Source organism: Entelurus aequoreus, linkage group LG06 (genome assembly GCF_033978785.1).
Source record: "Entelurus aequoreus isolate RoL-2023_Sb linkage group LG06, RoL_Eaeq_v1.1, whole genome shotgun sequence".
Taxonomy (NCBI): Eukaryota; Metazoa; Chordata; class Actinopteri; order Syngnathiformes; family Syngnathidae; genus Entelurus; species Entelurus aequoreus.
This window is the reverse complement of record NC_084736.1, coordinates 85,189,396-85,211,865: the sequence shown is the minus strand read 5'-3', so window position 1 is coordinate 85,211,865 and position 22,470 is coordinate 85,189,396. Positions and strand designations below refer to the sequence as shown.

Below are 22,470 nucleotides of genomic sequence, written 5' to 3'. Positions count from 1 at the left end.
ATAGAGGAAGTACACATAGAGGAAGTACACACAGAGGAAGTACACACATAGAGGAAGTACACACATAGAGGAAGTACACATAGAGGAAGTACACACATAGAGGAAGTACACACATAGAGGAAGTACACACATAGAGGAAGTACACACATAGAGGAAGTACACACATAGAGGAAGTACACCCATAGAGGAAGTACACACAGAGGAAGTACACACATAGAGGAAGTACACACAGAGGAAGTAGACACACAGAAATCAGGACTTCTTCCATTAATGACTTTAATACTGTACAATGGAAGATTACCTTTTTTGTACATGGGAAATGTTACAAGACTAGAAAAAAATACAACAGGAAGCACTTTGACATGCGGTAAAATGTCATTTATCTCATTTGATGGATGGATAATTCAGGAGGATGTCACACACACACACACACACACACACACACACACACACACACACACACACACACACACACACACACACACACACACACACACACACACACACACACACACACCAGCATGCATGGTGGTGTCACCGGCGCTCAGTCTCCCGCAAGGCCTTGAACACACCACCAATATGAAGACACCTTTATGCTGCAATATTGACAGTTTTGGTTAGACGTCCATAGTGAGATTGAGGCCAGGCAAAGAACAAAAGTCACCTCAGTAGAAAATCATCTTCTCATCTCATCTTAACCATGGAAGGAATTCTTTTGTTTTTCTCCAAAAATTATATTTTCACCTTTTAAGAAACAAAGATAGCTTTTGATAGAAAACAATCAGTAAAAAAACACATTCTGCCGTCTTCCACTGAGTGACACTGCTTCCTATACATGAATGCATCTGGATTCTAGTCAATTTAGGAAATATGCTCCTGAGCTGCTCACACTCACTCACTCACTCACTCACTCACTCACTCACTCACTCACTCACTCACTCACTTGGACCATTAAAGCCAATTTGGATGCTGATATGTACAAAAGTCTTGTAGTCTTTCAACATCATTCACATCAGTGCTGGTGATGGCTGCCATCTTGGTGAGAAGCTCACAGCTACAGAGAAAACGCCGGAATAAAGTCAGGCAAAAATAGCAGGGAGTACAAAACAAGCACACTTGAGCGCCGACTGACTCAAATGTTGAGTGTAAACATTTCTCATGTGCTACTGGTTCACTGCTTGAAATGTAGCGCTGCAGCTGGGAGTAAAGGAGGATGCATAAACAGGTGAGGATCATCATAAACAGGTGAGGATCATCATAAACAGGTGAGGATCATCATAAACAGGCGAGGATATGCATAAGTGGCACATTACAGACATGCTTTGAAAGCTATGGTGCAGCAGTCACACCACATGACATGGCAGCCAATCACAAAGTGTCAGAAAGTTGTCTGGGTTAAACCGGAACAAACAGTAGCATGAGTAAACTGCAGAGTTTCATGAGTAAAGCTGCAGTTTCATGAGTAAAGCTGCAGAGTTTCATGAGTAAAGCTGCAGTTTCATGAGTAAAGCTGCAGTTTCATGAGTAAAGCTGCAGTTTCATGAGTAAAGCTGCAGAGTTTCATGAGTAAAGCTGCAGTTTCATGAGTAAAGCTGCAGTTTCATGAGTAAAGCTGCAGTTTCATGAGTAAAGCTGCAGTTTCATGAGTAAAGCTGCAGTTTCATGAGTAAAGCTGCAGAGTTTCATGAGTAAAGCTGCAGTTTCATGAGTAAAGCTGCAGTTTCATGAGTAAAGCTGCAGTTTCATGAGTAAAGCTGCAGAGTTTCATGAGTAAAGCTGCAGTTTCATGAGTAAAGCTGCAGTTTCATGAGTAAAGCTGCAGTTTCATGAGTAAAGCTGCAGAGTTTCATGAGTAAAGCTGCAGTTTCATGAGTAAAGCTGCAGTTTCATGAGTAAAGCTGCAGTTTCATGAGTAAAGCGGCAGAGTTTCATGGCCACACCCCCAAGCCACCTGCCGTCAGAAGTCAAATGTCCATGTAATCGTCCTCTTCGTCAGACTCGCTCTCCAGAGACGACTCCTGGCTGGATGTCTCCTGCACATCCAACGACGGCTGGCTCAGAGAATCCTTCTTGACCGTGGCAGCAGATTGAGACGACAAAATCACCTTCTGTGTGACAAGCACACAGGACAAGTCAGTAGGGGTTAACTACCTCTTTACATCTTATTATTATTTACATGTTTATCCTGTTCAACAACTTGTTTACATCTTATTATTATTGACATTTTTATCCTGTTCAACAACCTGTTTACATGTTATTATTATTGACATTTTTATCCTGTTCAACAACCTGTTTACATCTTATTATTATTGACATGTTTATCCTGTTCAACAACCTGTTTACATGTTATTATTATTGACATGTTTATCCTGTTCAACAACCTGTTTACATGTTATTATTATTGACATTTTTATCCTGTTCAACAACCTGTTTACATCTTATTATTATTGACATGTTTATCCTGTTCAACAACCTGTTTACATGTTATTATTATTGACATGTTTATCCCATTCAACAACCTATGGACATGTTATTATTATTATTATTGACATGTTTATCCTGTTCAACAACCTGTTGACATGTTATTATTATTGACATGTTTATCCCATTCAACAACCTATTGACATGTTATTATTATTGACATGTTTATCCTGTTCAACAACCTGTTGACATGTTATTATTATTGACATGTTTATCCTGTTCAACAACCTGTTTACATGTTATTATTATTGACATGTTTATCCTGTTCAACAACCTGTTTACATCTTATTATTATTGACATGTTTATCCCATTCAACAACCTGTTTACATGTTATTATTATTGACATGTGTATCCTGTTCAACAACCTGTTTACATGTTATTATTATTGACATGTTTATCCTGTTCAACAACCTGTTTACATGTTATTATTATTGACATGTTTATCCCATTCAACAACCTATTGACATCGTATTATTATTGACATGTTTATCCCATTCAACAACCTATTGACATATTATTATTGACATGTTTATCCCATTCAACAACCTGTTTACATGTTATTATTATTGACATGTTTATCCTGTTCAACAACCTGTTTACATGTTATTATTATTGACATGTTTATCCTGTTCAACCTGTTTACATGTTATTATTATTGACATGTTTATCCCATTCAACAACCTATTGACATGTTATTATTATTGACATGTTTATCCCATTCAACAACCTGTTTACATGTTATTATTATTGACATGTTTATCCTGTTCAACAACCTGTTTACATGTTATTATTATTGACATGTTTATCCTGTTCAACAACCTGTTTACATGTTATTATTATTGACATGTTTATCCCATTCAACAACCTATTGACATGTTATTATTATTGACATGTTTATCCCATTCAACAACCTATTGACATGTTATTGTTATTGACATGTTTATCCCATTCAACAACCTGTTTACATGTTATTATTATTGACATGTTTATCCCATTCAACAACCTATTGACATGTTATTATTATTGACATGTTTATCCCATTCAACAACCTGTTTACATGTTATTATTATTGACATGTTTATCCTGTTCAACAACCTGTTTACATGTTATTATTATTGACATGTTTATCCCATTCAACAACCTATTGACATGTTATTATTATTTACATGTTTATCCCATTCAACAACCTATTGACATGTTATTGTTATTGACATGTTTACAGCAGGAGGACACTAATTGGAGTTTAGAGTACGAGAGCGACACGCACACAAGACTTGCACTTATGTTGATGTCTTTTAATATTATTGATGTACATCATGCATAGTTTGGTGGCATTTAAAATGATAGTGAATCCGAGTGGTTTACTTTCTCTCAATAAAATTACAACTTTCTGATATTATTGGCATAAAAATGTGATATCGGATCCTATCAGTATCAGTTTTCAAACCAAAATATGACATAGGCTCATAACATGCAACTCGAGCCTTCTTTTGATGTACATTGATGATTATGATGATTGATATACATTGATGATTATGATGATTGATATACATTGATGATTATGATGATTGATATACATTGATGATTATGATTATTGATATACATTGATGATTATGATGATTGATATACATTGATGATTATGATGATTGATATACATTGATGATTATGATGATTGATATACATTGATGATTATGATTATTGATATACATTGATGATTATGATGATTGATATACATTGATGATTATGATGATTGATATACATTGATGATTATGATGATTTATATACATTGATGATTATGATTATTGATATACATTGATGATTATGATTATTGATATACATTGATGATTATGATTATTGATATACATTGATGATTATGGCAAACAGCTCATGAAAACCTCAAAATTAAAATCTCCGAAAATTGGGGGTTTTCAAAAAGTGTAAACTATGATCACTACAATTGTATTAAATCAAGGCTTGGCATATTTTACTATCACAAAATGAGTTTGTATCACATATTAGTTTCATATTTGAATTTGAATTACTGACATGGATGAAATTTTGCACAAAATTCTAATGTTTGAGTTTTACCTGTATATTACTTTTCCATATTACTTTGTGGCAAAGAGCAGCCGTTGTAGTCCTGCTGGTGTGTTTATGGTAGTCCTGGTGGTGTGTTTATGGTAGTACTGGTGGTGTGTTTATGGTAGTCCTGCTGGTGTGTTTATGGTAGTACTGGTGGTGTGTTTATGGTAGTACTGGTGGTGTGTTTATGGTAGTCCCGGTGGTGTGTTTATGGTAGTCCTGGTGGTGTGTTTATGGTAGTCCTGGTGGTGTGTTTATGGTAGTCCTGGTGGTGTGTTTATGGTAGTCCTGGTGGTGTGTTTATGGCAAGGATGTTCCGAACAACATTGTTGCCTTCTGAATGAGTTTTCCTTAGATCCAACCCGGTTTTCAGTCCCAATCTAACATTTGTAGATTATGCAACTGAAAATGTTTCATAGAAAGTAACTAAACACATTTTTGTAGAGCTTATTTGATCAAATGTACAATGAGCTAGTATTGTTGTGAACCAGATAATGTGTATTAAATGTGTAGCATTGAATGCTACATATTTTTGGAACAAAATAAAGTGGCTAGTGAACAATAACAAAACAAAAGCAAAAACTATTATTGGCTCCCATTTAAATTGCTTGGATTTTGCCCTCAAAGCTTTTCTCCTTTTCACACAAAAACAACCCCAAAATGTTGTAATTAGAACAAGAAAAAGAACAAATATTGATGTAAATGACTTTAGTATCGTTTACATACTGATACTATACGAGGTATCAATAGTATCGATATCTGGATCAATCACCACTCCTCTACATTGACACTTTAGCGGTTAGCTTCTTGTGGCATCCTGCTCGGTGTGTGTGTATGTGTGTGTGTGTGTGTGTGTGTGTGTGTGTGTGTGTGTGTGTGTGTGTGTGTGTGTGTGTGTGTGTGTGTGTGTGTGTGTGTGTGTGTGTGTGTGTGTCTAGCATGCATGGAAGAAGGATTATTTTCCACCATGCTGGTGATGATTAGTATCTTTGTTTTCATGCAGATGTTTATGTCACATGTGCATCTTTCCAAATGCTATCTTCATCAGCCTTATTTCTTCTGATTTCAAGCAGAGAATGTGGCCAAGCAGCTTGAGGGACATTGGCAACGCTACCTTGAGTTTTTGTTTGGTTTCCTCTGAGATGCTGCCTTTGGGAGAGAGCAGTGTGGGCGTGGGCGGAGTCACTGTGATCTCTGGGGGGAACTTGGTGACAGTGGCGGGGATGAAGAGCTTTGGCATGTTGGGTGGGACTCTGGAGCGGACACGGTTGGGGTCTGGAAGCTTGGACTGATCTCCGCTGGCATACTGCTGCTGGTCTGCAGAGGAAACACACAGCATATACATCTCATCATTGCATGCTGGATGATACAACCTGAATTCATCACAACACAACTCTCCACTTGAAGTTGTACACTTCTGATAATGTTCTGATACATTTGATAAAGATGTAGCCATCATCAGGCACGTCATCCTTCAATAGAGAAAACAAAATATCGCAAGACTTCAGATTACAATGAAATTGCTCTGCTTTTTCTTTGGCTTTTAGCTTTTTGTGTGCGCAGCCACAAATGTGTGTGATTGTGTAATGACGATCCCTGAAAAAAACAACAACTTCCATCCACATACCGATAAGAAAGTAGCATATATGTTCAAAATTACTTCCCTGACTTCATCTGCATTTATACAAGATTATGCTGATAATATTTTGTGATTAATCACATGCGTTAAATTCAAGTTCAAGTACCCATGATTGTCACACACACACACACACACACACTAGGTGTGGTGAAATCTGTCTTCTGCATTTGACCCATCACACTTGATCACCCCCTGGGAGGTGAGGGGAGCAGTGAGCAGCAGCGGTGGCCACGCCCGGGTTTTGAACTCACAACCTACCCATCTCAGGGCGGACACTCTAACCACTGAGTAGGTGGCCTACAGCCAAGGAGCTGCGTAAATGATGATGGTGCAGTGGTGAATAATAAAGCTGGAGTTGACTGCGTAAAGGATGATGGTGCAGTAGTGAATAATAAAGCTGGAGTTGACTGCGTAAAGGATGATGGTGCAGTAGTGAATAATAAAGCTGGAGTTGACTGCGTAAAGGATGATGGTGCAGTAGTGAATAATAAAGCTGGAGTTGACTGCGTAAAGGATGATGGTGCAGTAGTGAATAATAAAGCTGGAGTTGACTGCGTAAAGGATGATGGTGCAGTGGTGAATAATAAAGCTGGAATTGACTGCGTAAAGGATGATGGTGCAGTGGTGAATAATAAAGCTGGAATTGACTGCGTAAAGGATGATGGTGCAGTAGTGAATAATAAAGCTGGAATTGACTGTGTAAAGGATGATGGTGCAGTAGTGAATAATAAAGCTGGAATTGACTGCGTAAAGGATGATGGTGCAGTGGTGAATAATAAAGCTGGAATTGACTGCGTAAAGGATGATGGTGCAGTGGTGAATAATAAAGCTGGAATTGACTGCGTAAAGGATGATGGTGCAGTAGTGAATAATAAAGCTGGAGTTGACTGCGTAAAGGATGATGGTGCAGTAGTGAATAATAAAGCTGGAGTTGACTGCGTAAAGGATGATGGTGCAGTTGTGAATAATAAAGCTGCAGCTGTGTCATAGATGTCAGATAGGCTAAGTTGTGACTCGCCCTATTCGGACTTTATCAATGAATTTTCAGAGTTCGTTGCTGATCTAGTGACGCACGCCGACAATATAATCATAATGGGAGACTTTAACATCCATATGAATACCCCATCGGACCCTCCATGCGTGGCGCTCCAGACTATAATTGATAGCTGTGGTCTTACACAAATAATAAATGAACCCACGCATCGCAACGGTAATACGATAGATCTAGTGCTTGTCAGGGGTGTCACCACCTCTAAAGTTACGATACTCCCGTACACTAAAGTAATGTCCGATCATTACCTTATAAAATTCGAAGTTCGGACTCATTGTCAACAAACTAATAATAATAATAATAACTACTATAGCAGCCGCAACATTAATACTGCCACAACGACGACTCTTACTGACCTACTGCCTTCAGTAATGGCACCTTTCCCAAATTATGTGGGCTCTATTGATAACCTCACTAACAACTTTAACGACGCCCTGCGCGACACCATTGATATTGTAGCACCGCTAAAGCTAAAAAGGGCCCCTAAAAGGCGTACCCCATGGTTTACAGAAGAAACTAAAGCCCAGAAATTATCATGTAGAAAGCTGGAACGCAAATGGCGTGCGACTAAACTTGAGGTTTTCCATCAAGCATGGAGTGATAGTTTAATAACTTATAAACGCATGCTTACCTCAGCTAAAGCTAAATATTACTCAAATCTCATCCACCTCAACAAAAATGATCCTAAATTTTTGTTTAGTACAGTAGCATCGCTAACCCAACAAGGGACTCCTCCCAGTAGCTCCACCCACTCAGCAGATGACTTTATGAATTTCTTTAATAAGAAAATTGAACTCATCAGAAAAGAGATTAAAGACAATGCATCCCAGCCACAACTGGGTTCTATTAACACAAATATGACTGTATATACGACGGACATTGCCCTCCAAAATAGTTTCTCTCTCTTTGATGAAATAACATTGGAGGAATTGTTAAAATGTGTAAATGGGACAAAACAAACAACATGTTTACTTGACCCAATTCCTGGGAAACTTATCAAGGAGCTTTTTGTATTATTAGGTCCATCAGTGTTAAATATTATAAACCTATCACTTTCCTCTGGTACTGTTCCTCTAGCATTCAAAAAAGCGGTTATTCATCCTCTACTCAAAAGACCTAACCTCGATCCTGACCTCATGGTGAACTACCGGCCGGTGTCCCACCTACCGTTTATCTCGAAAATTCTCGAAAAAATTGTCGCACAGCAGCTAAATGAACACTTAGTGACTAACAATCTCTGTGAACCTTTTCAATCCGGTTTCAGGGCAAATCACTCTACGGAGACAGCCCTCGCAAAAATGACTAATGATCTATTGCTGACGATGGATTCTGATGCGTCATCTATGTTGCTGCTTCTTGATCTTAGCGCCGCTTTCGATACTGTTGATCATAATATTTTATTAGAGCGTATCAAAACGCGTATTGGGATGTCAGACTTAGCCTTGTCTTGGTTTAACTCTTATCTTACTGACAGGATGCAGTGTGTCTCCCATAACAATGTGACCTCGGACTATGTTAAGGTAACGTGCGGAGTTCCCCAGGGTTCAGTTCTTGGCCCTGCACTCTTTAGTATTTACATGCTGCCGCTAGGTGACATTATACGCAAATACGGTGTTAGCTTTCACTGTTATGCTGATGACACCCAACTCTACATGCCCCTAAAGCTGACCAACACGCCGGATTGTAGTCAGCTGGAGGCGTGTCTTAATGAAATTAAACAATGGATGTCCGCTAACTTTTTGCAACTCAACGCTAAGAAAACGGAAATGCTGATTATCGGTCCTGCTCAACACCAACATCTATTTAATAATACCACCTTAACATTTGACAACCAAACAATTAAACAAGGCGACTCGGTAAAGAATCTGGGTATTATCTTCGACCCAACTCTCTCGTTTGAGTCACACATTAAGAGTGTTACTAAAACGGCCTTCTTTCATCTCCGTAATATCGCTAAAATTCGTTCCATTTTGTCCACAAGCGATGCTGAGATCATTATCCATGCGTTCGTTACATCTCGTCTCGATTACTGTAACGTATTAATTTCGGGCCTCCCTATGTCTAGCATTAAAAGATTACAGATGGTACAAAATGCGGCTGCTAGACTTTTGACAAAAACAAGAAAGTTTGATCATATTACGCCTATACTGGCTCACTTGCACTGGCTTCCTGTGCACCTAAGATGCGACTTTAAGGTTTTACTACTTACGTATAAAATACTACACGGTCAAGCTCCTGCCTATCTTGACGATTGTATTGTACCATATGTCCCGGCAAGAAATCTGCGTTCAAAGAACTCCGGCTTATTAGTGATTCCCAGAGCCCAAAAAAAGTCTGCGGGCTATAGAGCGTTTTCTATTCGGGCTCCAATACTATGGAATGCCCTCCCGGTAACAGTTAGAGATGCTACCTCAGTAGAAGCATTTAAGTCTCATCTTAAAACTCATTTGTATACTCTAGCCTTTAAATAGACTCCCTTTTTAGACCAGTTGATCTGCCGTTTCTTTTCTTTTCTTTTCTACTCTGCTCCGGGGTGGACCGCTAGCCTGTCCATCAGATGGGGACATCTCTACGCTGCTGACCCGTCTCCACTCGGGATGGTTCCCGCTGGCCCCACCATGGACTGGACTTTCGCTGATGTGTTGGACTTTCACAATATTATATCAGACCCACTCGACACCGAGGATGTCGTTGTGGCTTGTACAGCCCTTTGAGACACTAGTGATTTAGGGCTATATAAATAAACATTGATTGATTGATTGATTGATTTAGTGCAGACTTGTTTGTGAAGGACAAACCAGCAAACCATGACACCAGGGAGAAGGACAGAATGGATTCAATATACGCTCAATAAAAGAGTGACAACTTGGCTCTATCTGTGTGGAGAAGTGACAGTTTCTATGTGGAGAAGTGACAGTTTCCTCAGGCAATGAAGACGTTGGTGTCCCTTTTTACACACCACTTCGCAGTTCATGTGGAAGGTGAGCTTCGAGTCTATGACCGTGCCAAGGTACTTGTAGCTGTCCACACAGTCTACATCAGGGGTCAGCAACCTTTTTGAAAGCAAGAGCTACTTCTTGGGTAGTGATTCATGCGAAGGGCTACCAGTTTGATACACACTTCAATAAATTGCCAGAAATAGCCAATTTGCTCAATGTACCTTTAACTCTATTTTATTATTAATAATTAATGATATTTACACTTAATTGAACGGTTTAAAAGAGGAGCAAACACAAAAAAAATGACAATTAAATTTTGAAACATAGTTTATCTTCAATTTCGACTCTTTAAAATTCAAAATTCAACCGAAAAAAAGAAGAGAAAAACTAGCTAATTCGAATGTTTTTGAAAAAATTTAAAAAATAATTTATGGAACATCATTAGTAATTTTTCCTGATTAAGATTAATTTTAGAATTTTGATGACATGTTTTAAATAGGTTAAAATCCAATCTGCACTTTGTTAGAATATATAACAAATTGGACCAAGCTATATTTCTAACAAAGACAAATCATTATTTCTTCTAGATTTTCCAGAATTTTTTAAAAAAAGAAACTCAAAAGACTTTGAAATAAGATTTAAATTTGATTCTACAGATTTTCTAGATTTGCCAGAATAATTGTTTTGAATTTTAATCATAATAAGTTTGAAGAAATATTTCACAAATATTCTTCGTTGAAAAAACAGAAGCTAAAATGAAGAATTAATTTAAAATGTATTTATTATTCTTTACAATAAAACAAATAAATTTACTTGAACATTGATTTAAATTGTCAGGAAAGAAGAGGAAGGAATTTAAAAGGTAAAAAGGTATATGTGTTTAAAAATCCTAAAATCATTTTTAAGGTTGTATTTTTTCTCTAAAATTGTCTTTCTGAAAGTTATAAGAAGCAAAGTAAAAAAATTAATGAATTTATTTCAACAAGTGAAGACCAAGTCTTTAAAATATTTTCTTGGATTTTCAAATTCTATTTGAGTTTTGTCTCTCTTAGAATTAAAAATGTCAGGCAAAGCGAGACCAGCTTGCTGGTAAATAAATACCATTTAAAAAAATAGAGGCAGCTCACTGGTAAGTGCTGCTATTTGAGCTATTTTTAGAACAGGCCAGCGGGCTACTCATCTGGTCCTTACGGGCTACCTGGTGCCCGCGGGCACCACGTTGGTGACCCCTGCTCTACAGGCTGACCTAAGATCTAAAATCAACAATCATGTCCATGTTTCAGCTAGGATATGAGGTTGGATAGTGCAGATGAAAAATCAACAAATAAAAGTCTAGCGTGGGTTTGACTTCCCTGTAGATGTTTAAATAGAATGTTAAGAAGCATCCACCACTCCTCAGTGTGTTAAGAAGCCTGCCTGAAGCATCCACCACTCCTCAGTGTGTTAAGAAGCCTGCTTGAAGCATCCACCACTCCTCAGTGTGTTAAGAAGCCTGCTTGAAGCATCCACCACTCCTCAGTGTGTTAAGAAGCCTGCCTGAAGCATCCACCACTCCTCAGTGTGTTAAGAAGCCTGCTTGAAGCATCCACCACTCCTCAGTGTGTTAAGAAGCCTGCTTGAAGCATCCACCACTCCTCAGTGTGTTAAGAAGCCTGCCTGAAGCATCCACCACTCCTCAGTGTGTTAAGAAGCCTGCTTGAAGCATCCACCACTCCTCAGTGTGTTAAGAAGCCTGCTTGAAGCATCCACCACTCCTCAGTGTGTTAAGAAGCCTGCCTGAAGCATCCACCACTCCTCAGTGTGTTAAGAAGCCTGCTTGAAGCATCCACCACTCCTCAGTGTTAAGAAGCCTGCCTGAAGCATCCACCACTCCTCAGTGTGTTAAGAAGCCTGCTTGAAGCATCCACCACTCCTCAGTGTGTTAAGAAGCCTGCCTGAAGCATCCACCACTCCTCAGTGTGTTAAGAAGCCTGCTTGAAGCATCCACCACTCCTCAGTGTGTTAAGAAGCCTGCTTGAAGCATCCACCACTCCTCAGTGTGTTAAGAAGCCTGCCTGAAGCATCCACCACTCCTCAGTGTGTTAAGAAGCCTGCTTGAAGCATCCACCACTCCTCAGTGTGTTAAGAAGCCTGCTTGAAGCATCCACCACTCCTCAGTGTTCCCTATAGGCAAACTGCATAGGGTCGAGTACATGCTTGATTTCTGTTGCAAGATGAAACTTTACAATTCTTTCAAAACATTTCATCACAAGTGAAGTATGTGGGCTCTGTACTGAGGATGTCGTTGTGGCTTGTACAGCCCTTTGAGACACTTGTGATTTAGGGCTATATAAATAAACATTGATTGATTGATTGATTGAAGTAAGAGCAACGGGCCTTAAGTCATCAAGACGGTAGGTGTGCAGCTTTTAGGGACAGGGATAATGGTGGTCACGCTTCCACACACTTGGAACACGCTGGAAGCTTCAAAATAGAACATTTAGTTGCTTAAGTAATATACCACTGATAGTATCAGGGCCTGGACATTAGTCTTCAGTGAAAGTGAACACCTTTCCACTTGACTTGAAGTGCTGATCATTCTTCAGATTTAGTCTCAAATCCTCAAATTTGTCATTCAAATCTTTCTGCTGCTCAAATCTCAGATCAAATGTATTAAGAGCATTAGCCAAAACAATGTTAGATCTGTAGCCCTCCCTTATAATGTTGCTTTTGCTCTTCCTTTGATGAATGCCAGCGATGGTTTTCATACCCGACCAAGCTGAAGCAAAGTTCCCTGCAGACAATGTTTCTCCATTTTTGTTTTAAAGTTGAAGTAGCAATGATTGTCACACACACACTAGGTGTGGTGAAATGTGCCCTCTGCATTTGACTCATCCCCTTGTTCACCCCCTGGGAGGTGAGAGGAGCAGTGAGCAGCAGCGGTGGCCGCGCCCAGGAGTCATTTTGGTGATTTAACCCCCAATTCCAACCCTTGATGCTGAGTGCCAAGCAGGAAGGTAATGGCTCCCATTTTTATAGTCTTTGGTATGACTTGGCCGGGGTTTGAACTCACAACCTACCCATCTCAGGGCGGACAATCTAACCACTAGGCCACTGAGCAGGTTTTGCCTTTAATATTTGAACTTTCAGTTCCTTTTTTGCTGCCTTGATCAGATGCTTCTCCTTGACCAAATGCTACTTTCTTCCACTTAAGACTGGATTTAACTGGTTTGGACATCCAAGGTTTATTATTAGGATACATTCTAGTAGTCTTGGTTGGGATGATCATGTTCTCGCAGAAGGAAATATAAGAGCAGGTCCTTACAAGAGTCTTGACAACAATCCCACAAGGTGCAGCCATAACAAGCCTGCAGACAAGCAGTGGAATCCTCAAACATATTTCTACTTCTATGGTCTGGATTTTTTCTTTCTTTAATACTGTTTTATATGTTGGGAGGAGCATCACATAGTTATAATCTGCAGACCCTAAAGGAGGCAGGGGGATGGATTTATATGCACCTTTTACTGTTCATAACAAAGATCTAAAGACTTGTTCTGTCTGCTTGGACAGGTTATATATTGATAAAAGCCAGACAGGGATTTCTTCAGGGACACATGATTAAAATCACCCAGTATAAAATGAGGTGCTTAAGGTAAGAGAGACTGCATTTTCGTACTATGTCCACTATAGTATTTGTGGCTGTGGTAGGGTTTGCTTTGGGGTGAATGTCCACAGTTGTGGAAACACACGGGGTAAATCAAATGGAGGAAGTGACAGCGTCAGGCGTTCCACATCAGGTGTGCACAGTCTTCCTCTGGCAGTAGTGCTTGTTGACGTAGATGCACACCGCGGGATTTCCCGGTCTCTAGTGCATCACAATCCAAGCGAAATGGAATGACAAATCCATCAATGGTCACGTCGTTGTCCGAGTCGTCCACGGTAAGCCACGTCTCCATAAATACCAAAACACAGCAGTCTCTGTAGTCCTGGAGGAAGCCAGCGTTTCCTTGAAGCTCATCAAGTTTATATCGTAAGGACTGGATGGTGTACCCCACCTTCCTCCCGTGTGCAGCTGGGATAGGCTCCAGCACCCCCCGCGTCCCCGAAAGGGACAAGCGGTAGACAGATGGATGGATGGATGGATAACCAGGGAGGGCAAGGGGAGGCGGGTTATATGCCGTTTCCTCATTCTCAGTTTGACACCTCCTCTTTTCCCACGTTTACTTCTCTTAACTCCTCAGAAGTTCTTGCTGCTGGGATGATTTAAATCAGGGCTCCAGTACTCTGGAATGCCCTCCCGGTAACAGTTAGAGATGCTACCTCAGTAGAAGCATTTAAGTCCCATCTTAAAACTCATTTGTATAATCTAGCCTTTAAATAGACCCCCCCTTTTTTAGACCAGTTGATCTGCCGTTTCTTTTCTTCTCTCCTCTTCTCCCCTGTCCCTTGCGAGGGGGAGTTGCATAGGTCCGGTGGCCATGGATGAAGTGCTGGCTGTCCAGAGTCGGGACCCCGGGTGGACCACTAGCCTGTGCATCGGTTGGGGACATCTCTGCGCTGCTGACCCGTCTCCGCTCGGGATGGTTTCCTGTTGGCCCCGCTGTGGACTGGACTCCCGCTGATGTGTTGGATCCACTGTGGACTGGACTTTCACAATGTTATGTCAGACCCACTCGACATCCGTTGCTTTCGGTCTCCCCTAGAGGGGGGGGTTACCCACATATGCGGTCCTCTCCAAGGTTTCTCATAGTCATTCACCGACGTCCCACTGGGGTGAGTTTTTCCTTGCCCGTATGTGGGCTCTGTACCGAGGATGTCGTTGTGGCTTGTACAGCCCTTTGAGACACTTGTGATTTAGGGCTATATAAATAAACATTGATTGATTGATTGACATTGAGGAAGCTGGACGTCTGCTGTTGTTGAGCTGCAAGAGTAGGTCTCGAGTGTATTGGATTCTCGGATGCGGAAGTGACACCCCGCCGCACTCGAGAATTAAGCCAGTCAAAGTCCACAAAACAGAGAAAAGTAGGAGCTCCATTGCTCCGGATGTACAGTACAATAACTAAAAGCACTTTGCACTTAACATCAAAAGAAATCAGGCATAAAAACAGGCAAAAATTCACTCAAACACACCTAGCAAGATGCTGGAAGACACACCTGCCGGTCAATGCACGCGCATGCACCTTCAGTATACCTTTTGTGTGACAGGCACCATTTGGAAAGAATGAAGTTATATAAATAATCTCTTGTAGCAATATATATATCTGCGGTTCATACATGTAAAAGTCTTTTTTTCTTCTACAATTTGGTGGGTGCGTCATCCGAATCACGATTCTTATTCACCCCGACTCTAAATCAATTAATCATTTTCAAAAATGGATTTAAAAATAAATAAATATTGTTTTATTACATTTTTTAAATGTATTTTCTTAGGGTTAGATATTTAAAAAGATGCCGCTGCTGCGACCCGACTTCGGATAAGCAGAAGATGGATGGATGGATGGATGGATGGATGGATGAATGGATGGATGGATATTGCAAGGGTCGGTTTGAATCAACAATTGTGTTGAATCGAGACTGGATTCGGAAAGCTATTGTCACCACAGGAATCACATGGAATTGTTAATTGCCCAAAGATTCACACCTCCAGTGGCATGTTGTCACGCACCAGCATGTGCTCGTCCCACAGGACAGTAACGTACCCAACTTCCGATTGGACGAAGTGGGCTGCACTTACGCATGCATGTGACAAAGGCTAACCCCCACCTTGCACAATTGAATGAAAAACATGAAGTTGAAATAACTGGAACTAAAGCACAGAGTCAGGATGATAGTGATGTGCATGACTGCAGCAGGCTGAGCGGGGGTCAATGGAGGGAGTGACTCAGCTTGTGTAAGAATACCCTTAGTAATCCCTTTTTTCACGCTTCAATCCATTATACAGCCGTAAAACTCTTCTTTTTTTTTTACACTTCATCATCCCACCTTTACTTCCCTAAACGCTACACATCTATCATGCGTCATAAAGTTCAGTTTGTATGTGTTGTTGTTACTTTACAGCACTTAACTTGAATTCACTCCAGTGTGACACTTTACAATGTTCAATTGTTACGTAGAAATGTATCAGCCGATTAAGATTTGACCATGGCAATCAAGTCATGCAAGTTGATGGTTGTAAATATGAACAAATCAGTAAAATGACTGTGTTCAAGCTAAAAGGTTTCAGTGTAATACAATTCTGACCTGCACAATGCTGCGTACTGCTGCTGCTACATGTGGCCGTTTCTTCCCGGAACCAGCCTGCCGCCGTTTCCTGCACCTGCGAAACCGTGGCCAGCTTCATCTGTTGACAAAGGTGTGATTCCTGCTGCCGGTACAACAGTCCCTCAGTGGGCTCGTCACGCTCCTCTGTGGGGTCAAAAAGCAAACAGATCTATGTTTATTTGGAATCAATTATTATATCACATAATAGCAAAACACCAGCCTGCTTTTTCATCGGCTTGATGCCAATATTAGTTCCTCTAAAAGCAGAAACACACCATCAGACATATTAGATGCCAAGACTGACAAGATCCAATAGTTTTAATGAAATAATCAACAATGCAATGTTTTGATGTGTATTCCAAAAGCCACTGACAAACTCTAAAGCAATTTTACACTTGACAAAAACCTTTTAAGATCCAGACTGTGAAAAACAACTCTGCAGCAGCTCAGATGAACCTAAAAAGAAAAGATTTGATACACTTTCAAGCTTGTTCGATAATCGTTTCTGAAGCTGAGGTCAGCTGGAGAAAGAAGTGAAATATTGACAGAGTAGATTGTTATGTCTGCTTTTACTCAACAACTTCTAAGGTCATCCAACTTGTATTAGGTTGCCAAAATGTTAATAACCTGACTAAACTCAATTTTAGGACAGAATTGTTCTTTTTTATTAAGGTGCATGAAAGTTAGCAAAACTAAAAGGTCAACAATAGGAAAATGATTGTTTCTTAGGACAATCCTGGACCATCCTCAATCCATAGACAAACATCCAAATATCCATTAATTAGGTTAGTTACATTAAATGTGGGGTATACTAATAATATACATGCACATATTAACAATCAATTATACAATAATAATGATAATAAAATGTAATATTTCAAAAATATATCAATAATTGATTTATAATCAAATTGTAGCTCCTTAATTGTAATTGAATTGTGAGGTGCCCAAAGAAAGACAGTCAATGTTATTTTTTATATCAAATGATTTAAAAAACATTACTCTCTATTATAGTGAAATCCCAGACAACTGTAGTCTGAGAACGTTGTCCAAAACAAAAACAAAAGAAACAATTGCCCAGACATTTTTTAGAGAAGGACTATCTATATCGGCCGTCTAGTCGTCTGCTGTGATGTTAATTATAATGAGGAGGTGTCCATCAACAATAACTTCATTATAAAACTGGCTACTGTCGGCCATAAGCACACAAAAGCAACAAAAATGATCTCTTTTTTTCTTGACAGTCAATGGCCCTCACTCACTCACACCAAGTCAGTCGTCTCTCTACGCACACACACATTACTGGCAGCTCGCTATTGAAATAAACTTATAAATGATAAATAAATAATACAATAATACAATAATAATACTTATACAACTCTTTATAAAATAACTGAAACCTTGAAATATCAATTAATTCCAAAATGTTTTGCTCTGTGCAATGATTGTAATTGTTTGCATGGGTCAGAATTATAGTAGAAAGGGTATTTGTACTCAAAAAATAGTTAATGAAGTAACATAAATACCAGTTGACATTATTCTTATCTCCACAACAAATTTGTATCTTTTTTGCTAGAGTGTACACATTTTGGGCAAAAGTCTAAACTGTTAAATTTCTTCCTTCTCACAAAATTGTATGTAAATATACCGGTTGTTAAGGTCTGGAAATGATGGGTTATCAGTTCAAATTTCCATTATTGTGCATCCTAAATCATTTGTAAACGACTTTGTTTGAAAGTCATAAATACTTTGTCATTAATCACTTGTTTTGTAATAAGTTTGCAAGTACCAAAATCTGTGAAAACTGCAGATCATTATTTTGGTTAAACAATTCTATTTGTAAAAAGACTATGTATTACACTGAGTAATATAGAGCAGCTTTTTGTTCTGGGAAATGTGCTAGAGCGTTCTATTAGATCATTTTGTAATACACCCTGTTCAAAAGAAATCCTGAATGGAAAAAAGATCTCTCAATAATTGTTAAATAATTCAATGGTAGTCAAACAGAATCATAAGCACACCCCTAGTAATGATGTAGTAATGTATCACATTCTTTTAACTTCATTTAAATGATGTATTCATGACTTAAGTGTGTAAAATAATGATGGTTCATTCAACTGGCAGATTTGCATTGAGTGCTGCTTCCATATTATATGCAGATAGAGTACTGTATTGTATTGTATGCCAGCAGTTTTCAAATTGGGAGGCCGCAGAAGACTTAGGAGGAGGTATAGCTGCTACACATGTTTCCAATCTGTTGACTTCAGTTACGTTAAAAGCCAATTGAAATGCTTTTTTTAGTAGGAGTGGGCTGATTGATACTAAGGGTAGTATCAGTATCGGATTGATTGTGATTTTGGATATTTTTTAATTCGCTCTCAGTTAAAATATGTTAGCCTTGTCGTACATTGTTATATTATATATAGCACAGTGGAAAAAGCACCAAATTGATGCTATTTAACACCATCTAGTGGCATTATTTGTCAGTACGTATTCCGTCTATCCATTTTCTATACCGCGTATCCTCACAGGTGTGCTAACACCAACACTGCAAGGTTTGTGTTGCTTGATTGAGATTTGATGAAAACATTAAAAAGTGAATTCACCAACCCCAAACCACAGAAACCATCCTAAAATGAACTACAATCATGATTTACGTGGACCCCGACTTAAACAAGTTGAAAAACTTATTGGGGTGTTACCATTTAGTGGTCAATTGTACGGAATATGTACTGTGCAATCTACTAATCAAAGTTTCAATCAATCAATCAATCAAACAGTAATGTCAGGTTGTCATGTAACAGATCTGTACAAGTGCAAGGGCGCCCTCTACTGGTCAAATCACTTACAACAAGGGATAATCAAAGCTAAGACTTTGAGGCCTTGCTTGAAGAGAAAGGAAAGAGGCCGAAATGACAAACTTGAAGTGCAGCTGACAGCCGTCTTGAGGAAGTGATGTCACTCTACCTGTGTGTTGTAGGAAGTACATGGCTGCTGTGATGTCACTCTACCTGTGTGTTGTAGGAAGTACATGGCTGCTGTGATGTCACTCTACCTGTGTGTTGTAGGAAGTACATGGCTGCTGTGATGTCACTCTACCTGTGTGTTGTAGGAAGGACATGGCTGCTGTGATGTCACTCTACCTGTGTGTTGTAGGAAGTACATGGCTGCTGTGATGTCACTCTACCTGTGTGTTGTAGGAAGGACATGGCTGCTGTGATGTCACTCTACCTGTGTGTTGTAGGAAGTACATGGCTGCTGTGATGTCACTCTACCTGTGTGTTGTAGGAAGGACATGGCTGCTGTGATGTCACTCTACCTGTGTGTTGTAGGAAGTACATGGCTGCTGTGATGTCACTCTACCTGTGTGTTGTAGGAAGGACATGGCTGCTGTGATGTCACTCTACCTGTGTGTTGTAGGAAGGACATGGCTGCTGTGATGTCACTCTACCTGTGTGTTGTAGGAAGTACATGGCTGCTGTGATGTCACTCTACCTGTGTGTTGTAGGAAGTACATGGCTGCTGTGATGTCACTCTACCTGTGTGTTGTAGGAAGTACATGGCTGCTGTGATGTCACTCTACCTGTGTGTTGTAGGAAGTACATGGCTGCTGTGATGTCACTCTACCTGTGTGTTGTAGGAAGGACATGGCTGCTGTGATGTCACTCTACCTGTGTGTTGTAGGAAGGACATGGCTGCTGTGATGTCACTCTACCTGTGTGTTGTAGGAAGTACATGGCTGCTGTGATGTCACTCTACCTGTGTGTTGTAGGAAGGACATGGCTGCTGTGATGTCACTCTACCTGTGTGTTGTAGGAAGGACATGGCTGCTGCTGCAGGATGGCAAACTGCTCTCCTGTGCGGAGACTGATCGTGGAAGCCCGACGTTTGAGGTCTTGACAACTTGCTGAGGGGCTCAAACACCACTTTGGCTTGGCCGTCTTGGGTGGACAGTGGATGGCACGTGGCGTGGCTGATCAAGACCGGCGTTGGTAGGGAGGCAGGGAAGAAGAGGTCTCTGGTGTATTTAGGCGTGCTGGGGGCATCACATGCAGTCTGCAGGAGACACAAGAAGGAGGGTCATCACTCACACCTTTGTGGCACATGGAAACCACTAAACTGTGCTAGACTTCAGAGAAATGATCATTCCTAAAGACCTCTCTGGCCAAGGGCCCAAACAAACATTGATTTGGAATGCATTTGCAGACGCAGAGTTGTGTTTCTGCTCCGTAGATTCTGAGATGACCACGGCTCTGAATCCTCACTGACAAATCTGTGGATGTTTTTTGGAGGAGCACTTGCAAAATACAAGAGCTGCACAAACAACCTGTGACAACAGCGGCCCTGCTCCCACAGGCGCTGTCATGGCAACAGCGGAGCACTGTTTGCAGAAATGAATGCCTTCTCCACTTCTACTTTTAAAATGGATGAGAAGTCAGAGGATTTTCCGACAATTGAAAAAGCCAGAAGACAAAGTTGAAGGATCTTGACAATATGTGTGCTTTTGTACAGGCACAACCATCAAGCTCCCATGTAAATGTCCTCTGTAACTGCTGGCATGTAAAGTTGAAGCACGCCAGGAAAATTGCACTGCAGAAATCAGGCAGATTGAAAATGAAGAGGCGCAGCCTTCCAGAAACAACACAGCAGAGTCAGGAGCCTCACGCATGCACAAGCTTTGATGATTCACCTAGTAATGAATCATCCGCACAAGAAATACCAATGTGCCAGCTCAACGGCTAATAGAAAATCTGTACCTAACAAAATTGCAGCACACCACAGTTGCCACATGCAGCTTGTTTGAGGACTGATTCATTAAGTTAAGTATTCCAATATTATTATCGTGATTGATTCTCACACTAAACTGAGATGACTAACACATGTTTTGATCAAATAAAACAGACTATTAGTAGGATTACACTAAAATACAAAATCTATTATTCCCACAAAACTTTGTCAAAAGGTGGCATATAGAAAAAGGAAGAAAATATTACATTTTAATGAGGATCTAATAAAAGAACAAATACAAGAAATGATCATTACAGATTGAATCATCAAATGAAACCCACTTAATGCCATCCCTTGTCTGTCTGGCATCCTTAGTGATCCAGGAAATAGCCTGCTAACTAACTAACTAACTAACTAACTAACTAACTAACTAACTAACTAACTAACTAACTAACTAACTAACTAACTAACAGATGGTAAAATATACAACAAATACACTACAGCATTTCTTTCAATTCAGCCATGGTGAAAAGTGGCTAAGTGAGGTTGTAGCTATATGTGGTCTTTAAAATAATGCTAAAACAGCATAGCTAATGGTGGCTAGTGACTTTTTCACTGTACCATGTGATAAAGTTAAGCGCTTTAAACAAGGTATCCAAAAGTGTATTGTTTTTTATATACCCAGTATATGTTTGTGCATTTACTGTCATTTCAATATGAGCATTCTGAGTTGCTGCCTTTCTTCACATGCACAAAAATATATTGGATACAAACAACCTGAAAAAATAATAATGTTTAAGTGTTTTTTCTTGGTTGGCTTCTTGTTCCTGTTTAGTCTGAACTTGCTTCTTTGGACTCCTGTCTGCTTTAGACACACATACTCAAGAGGCCGCTCTGAGAGGAGTGTTTTTCTTTTCTGTGTGCATTCGTTCAATACAGAAAAAGCTGTCAGAAAGCTGTGTCCTCCAGAAATTGCACTTTGAAAATGAGAGGCATGAAAATAATCATTGTAGAAAAGTATCTGGGTTCAGATCTGGACCACAGTTCCCCTTTAGAAGCCTCTGAACTAGTTAATGTTGTGTATGAGCCTTAAGCAACTTCACTCCTTGTCAGCAACCAGCAGAGGGTGCAAGTAGTTTGCTGCCTGCATTGTACAAACTGAAAGGTAATCAGGAAGAGGATCTTTGTTGATATGGACACAAATCACACAACAGGAGCTGTGGATGCTGTTTTGGTGGAGGAAATAAAACCCAGCTGTGAGTGTTTTCATGCTCAGCATCACACAGGCGCATGGCGCTCAGTACT

The 22,470-nt window shown here is 39.9% G+C and overlaps 1 protein-coding gene across 3 annotated transcripts in view; it reads right to left on the bottom strand.

Annotated features, from left to right (window-relative positions):
- Positions 1–422: 422 nt before the first annotated feature.
- Positions 423–22,470, bottom strand: part of cabin1 (calcineurin binding protein 1) — a 76,053-nt gene continuing 54,005 nt past the window's right edge. For 2 of the 3 annotated variants that reach the window (XM_062051709.1, XM_062051710.1), the window contains 4 exons: positions 20,241–20,493; positions 16,417–16,581; positions 5,679–5,881; positions 423–2,108 (listed from right to left, as the gene is read on the bottom strand). In XM_062051709.1, coding sequence (XP_061907693.1) covers positions 1,965–2,108; positions 5,679–5,881; positions 16,417–16,581; positions 20,241–20,493 — 765 coding nt within the window. In that variant the 3' untranslated portion in view covers positions 423–1,964. The remainder of the gene's footprint in view (positions 2,109–5,678; positions 5,882–16,416; positions 16,582–20,240; positions 20,494–22,470) is intronic. The other variant, XR_009826610.1, reaches the window with a different exon arrangement.